General features: G+C 47.5%; 1 protein-coding gene across 1 annotated transcript; it reads left to right on the forward strand.

Annotated features, from left to right (window-relative positions):
* Positions 1-671: 671 nt before the first annotated feature.
* On the forward strand, positions 672-3,632 carry LOC119037235 (chymase-like). The gene is made up of 5 exons (XM_037129333.2): positions 672-750; positions 1,420-1,570; positions 2,324-2,459; positions 2,696-2,950; positions 3,369-3,632. Exons 1-5 carry the CDS (start codon positions 672-674, stop codon positions 3,510-3,512), a joined length of 765 nt encoding a protein of 254 aa, XP_036985228.1. The 3' UTR covers positions 3,513-3,632.
* Positions 3,633-5,050: the final 1,418 nt, after the last annotated feature.

The following is a 5,050-nucleotide window of genomic DNA, read 5'->3' on the forward strand; positions in this document are numbered from 1 at the left end:
TTTCCTGAAATTTTTTACTCATTTGTATGTGTATATATTTGTGCTCATGTACTCACATATAACATGCATATGGCATTGAGTGTTTTTGCAAAATTTATTTCCTACTGTGGGCTATAGCCATAAAAGTGCATATGCTTCTGAATGCTCAGTGTAGCAAATCTCCCTCCCCCGTGTTTCTGATGGACCTCTAACAAACTGTTCTGACTGGAAAAGAGATGACCCCTCCACCCACCCCCCACTCCAGGTAAGGGACCACAGTGGAGAGTTCATCCTGGAAGCCAGCACTTCAGAGTTCAGGCCTCAACTTTACCTCTAGCAAAACAAAGGGCAACTCTGGGGGAACTTCGAAGGGAGGGAGAGAAACATCAATGTGTGAGAGAAGCATTGATTGGTTGCCTCACGCCCCATACTGGGGGCCTGTCCTGCAACCCAGGCATGTTGCCAGGAATCAAAGTGTAACCTTTCAGATTGTGGGACAATGCCCAACCCACTGAGTCACACAAGTCAGGGCTGGGGGAACTTCTGATCAAAAAGACAGACAGCTTAGAATGGGGGGGGGAAGAAGTTTTTAAAAATCTGACCACCCAGTTCCTGTAGTTACCAGCCCTGCCCTTTCCCTCCTTGCTGGGAGTTATAAAGCCCAAGACTGAAAGACAGAAGCAGCACCTGCCATGGGCAGCCTCTCTGAGAAGATGGGCCCTCTTCCTCTTCCCCTGCTGTTCTTTCTCCTATGCTCCAGATCCGAAGCTGGTGAGTCTCCGGGTTCTTCCCTCTGGGAGCTTCAGGATCAGCTCCTAAAACAAAGTTTTGTCTGAATATAGATGACTCTTAAACGGGAGAGTAGCAGGATCTCTCTTCAAGAGTCCAGAGTAAAGCTTCCCCTTGGGATGCTCCCACCACATCTCTGCAGCCTATGGTAGTTCCCAGGAACAAGGAAAAGCCCAGAGCAGTTGGGAGGAAAAGGGATTTCTTCTCTAACATGTGTGGCCATGTGTGTAAAGTCTTATGTTCTCAATCCTCTGAGCTTTGGAGCTACACATTAACTTAGAATTTGGTTCTTTTGTGACACAGCTCATAGGCTGTGGAGAGAGTCAAGACAGGAACCTTGGAGAGCTTGTCCTTCATGGTGACAGAAGGGTTGAGGCAGGGGCAGAATGGGAGTGGGGGAAATCTGAGGGGGAAAATGCCTGAACAGCATCTGAGGTTGGTTGGCTATTGTGCCTAAAGGAAGGGATGAGAATTTATGTAGGAAGCTGTGCCTAGGGAAAGCAGACTCTAGAGACATCTGAGAGGGAAGATGGGCAGAATGCAGGGTAAGGGTGAGAGTCAAGAAACATACTCTCAACTTTAACCCAACTTGTGCATTCTCTGGAGTGGGTACCAATGCCTGTGTTCAAGCCTTGTGGTTCCCTCTTCCAGGGGAGATCATTGGGGGCACAGAATGCAAGCCTCACTCTCGCCCCTATATGGCCCACCTGGAAATTGTCACTGCCCAGAATGAAGTAGCACATTGTGGTGGTTTCCTGATAAGACGGAACTTTGTGCTGACAGCTGCTCACTGTGCAGGAAGGTGAGACAACAGGGTCCTCTTTCTCTCCAAATATCCAGGGTAGCAACCAGAGACTCACCCAGAGGGGGGGCCTGAGGAGGGGTTCATGGGCCTGGGTTCCTTTAAGGAGAGGCAAGAGTTGGGCTAAGAAAATTGTTTTTGTTGACTGAATGGATGCCCTGATCCTTAGTCACTGGACACCCAGCTCTCCTACAAAAGAATAGGAGATGCCAACCAAATAACCCGCCTCTAAAAGTAACTCCCCCTCTCCCCAAACCCAACACACAAGATTCTCCACTCACTTCTCAGGGCCCCACCCAGTTCTCTGAACCACTTGGTCATTACTCTATGATCATTCCAAAAATATAGGCCCTTAGTTCTCAGGGAGCTGACCTATCCTTTCCCTGGGAGGCAGGAAACAGAGTCCATCTGAGACCCCACCACCTCTTCCTTTTCTCTGATGTCTCTTGCTGCAGAGGGCTGGCTCTCAAAAGTTATCTAGGAAGTGCTAACCCTGTCCCCTGGGTCCTTCATGGCCTGCTCAGTCCCCAGAAATTCCTCAGAGTCTTAGAAATTGTCTCTGGTCCCTGGGAAAAGCCTTCCCTGAGTAAAACCTGAGCCCCACAAATGCCACAGTGACACAGGAAAAGGGGAGTGAATAGAGTCTTGTTACCTACTGAGAGACTCCAGTCCCCTTCTCTCAGACAGGGTACATCCCAGGAGAAACCCCAGACCATCCCTGCTTCTCTTTATCCTTCCTCTCTGTCATAACAGGTCTATAATGGTCACCCTTGGAGCCCATGACATAAGGAAGAAAGAAGACACATGGCAGAAGCTTGAGGTCATAAAACAATTCCCTCATCCAAAATTTGATCACACTCTTACCCTTCACGACATCATGTTACTAAAGGTGAAAATATCTTTTTTTCTCCTCTATTTCCTGTTCTCTTAGCCTTCTCCTTCAGGTCCTCATTGCCCTGAAATTTTCCTGACCTGCTGCTGGACTACAATGCCCTCGCACTCCCTGCACAACTCCCCTCTCTGGACGTGACTCCAATATAAAACAATGTGTGCTCTCCCTCCCTGATGGCTTCCAACAGCATCCTAACCCATTACTAGCACTGACAACCCTCATTCCCTTCACAGTTGAATGAGAAAGCCAACCTGACTCTGGCCGTGGGGACACTCCCTCTTCCACCCCAGTTCAACTTCATCCCACCTGGGAGAATGTGCCGGGTGGCTGGCTGGGGAATAACAGAAGTAGGGAAATCAGGCTCCAACACTCTGCAAGAGGTGAAGCTGAGACTTATGGATACCCAGGCCTGCAGACACTTCCAAGATTTTGACCCCAATCTTCAGCTGTGTGTGGGCAAGCCCAAAAAGAGAAAATCCGTATTTAAGGTAATCCTTAGACAGGGGTTCTTCTCCACAAATCACTTTTCAAGGTGTAGACATCTTCTGGAATGAGATGGAGTTAAAAAAAATTGTCAGCCAGTGGCCAGGTTTGAGATCAAAGAACTGAGGACACTGGAATTGTCCCTCTGTGGACCCATTCTCCCAGGGCCCTGTGCAGTCTCTAACTGTCCCTCTCAGTCTGCTACACAGGACATGGGATAACAAGAAGGAAAACAGGAAGGGGTATCAGACCAAGACGTATAACCCCATGAGGAGCCAGGGTTCCTGGGTCTAACCCTAGGTCTTACTGTGACTCAGAGATGGAACCCATGGGCAGAAATGGATGACTTCCCTGGCTCACCTTTGACTGACTCTCTCTCTCTCTCTCTCTCTCTCCATCCCCCTGCCGCCCCACCCAACCCAGGGAGACTCAGGGGGCCCTCTTCTGTGTGCTGGGGTGGCCCAGGGCATTGTCTCCTATGGACAGTGGAATGCCAAGCCCCCTGCTGTCTTTACCCGGATCTCCCATTACCGGCCTTGGATCAATAAGGTCCTGAAGGAGAATTAACCCTGGAGCTTGGGCCAGTCCAAGATGAAATCTTAACAGGACCTGAGCAGGTTCTCTACATCACAGACTGTGGAGCTGCCTTTGATTCCTACGAAAGTCCTGCCACACCCCTAATCCTCAAGACGATTCCTCTATGCTACAAAGCTCTCAATAAACCTCAATAAGGACTCAACTTCCAGAAATGAGTGTGTGTCTCCTCTCTCTAATGGTCTCTTCTCCCTGCACATAGCAACCTGATACCCAATCCAGGCAGCCTATAAGCTTTGAAAGAGGTGGGCACATAGGTGTGTAAAAGAGAGACAGAGAAAATAATGAAGAAAAAAAAACAGGGAAAGAGAAAAAAAAGGGGGGAAAATAGGGAAAGAAAAAAAAAAAAAAGAAGAGAAAGGGATTCCCTGAGAGGCAGGATTCATATTTCCAACTTAAACAAGAAATACACCAGATCCCTTCTTGTCTTAATTATCAACCCTATACTAAGATTTATCTTTAGTGATATTCAGAAATCACTAAGAACATTTTAATTGCAAACAAGGTGTACAATGTTGCCCTGACTGGTGTGGCTCAGATGGTTGGGCACAATTCCGCAAAGCGAGGTGCCACCTGTTCAATTCCCAATTGGGCACATGCCTGGGTTACAGTCCAGTCCCAGTAGGGGCATGTATGAGCAGCAACCAATTGGTGTTTCTCTCTCACATTATGTTTCTCTCCCTTTTTACTCTCCCCCTTCCCTTCTCTCTAAAAACGAATAAATAAAACATTTTTTAAATAAATAAACTGGTGTACAATATTTACGGCATCCCTGATCTCTTCCTACTTGATGACAGTAGCAACCCCCTCCACCACCATATTGTGACAACCAAAAATGTCTCCAGGCATTGCTAAATATCCCCCAGGGGGTGGAGGGTTAGGGAGGTGAGGAGGGCAGGAATCATCCTCATTTGAGAACCACTGGTTTAGATACATGATATAGGAAAGGCAGTTAGTACCATATAAGGTCCTCCTTGTAGTCCACTTCAATAAGAAAAGATGTACTATCTGTGGAGCTTTAATCTGAGATGTAGATTACCTCTCACTTGTTGCTGCAAAGGAGATACCTGAAACAGATGAGAGAAGGAATAGCATCAAAAGTTCCACACAAGCAATACCCTGCCACACAGGGCTACACCCAAACCAGCAGAAAGACAGAAGTGCAGAGCCTGCTCAGCACAAACTGTTGCCAGCTGAGGGACTGGCTGGAGGAGAGAAAACAGGGCAGGGCAGGGACAGACACAACAGGAGCCTGCCGCTGACAGCACTCCTCGCTTCTGGTGGTACAGTGAATCCCTTCCATTGAGTGAACTCTTCCTAGGAATTCCTCTTTAAGAAATAAGCAAAGATATACCAAAGAGTCATGAATAAAGAGTTTAACCCTAGTATTCTCAGTAATAAAAAAAGATGAAATTCTACAAACACATCAGTTCGAGGGGCTAAAAACCATAGCCTCTGCATTTTCTATAGGCTCTACAGGCAGATCCTAAGCAGCAAATTCTTAGTGTTGT

This window comes from Artibeus jamaicensis, unplaced genomic scaffold (assembly GCF_021234435.1).
Source record: "Artibeus jamaicensis isolate MK-2021 breed Jamaican fruit bat unplaced genomic scaffold, CSHL_Jam_final contig_887, whole genome shotgun sequence".
NCBI classification, from domain to species: domain Eukaryota; kingdom Metazoa; phylum Chordata; class Mammalia; order Chiroptera; family Phyllostomidae; genus Artibeus; species Artibeus jamaicensis.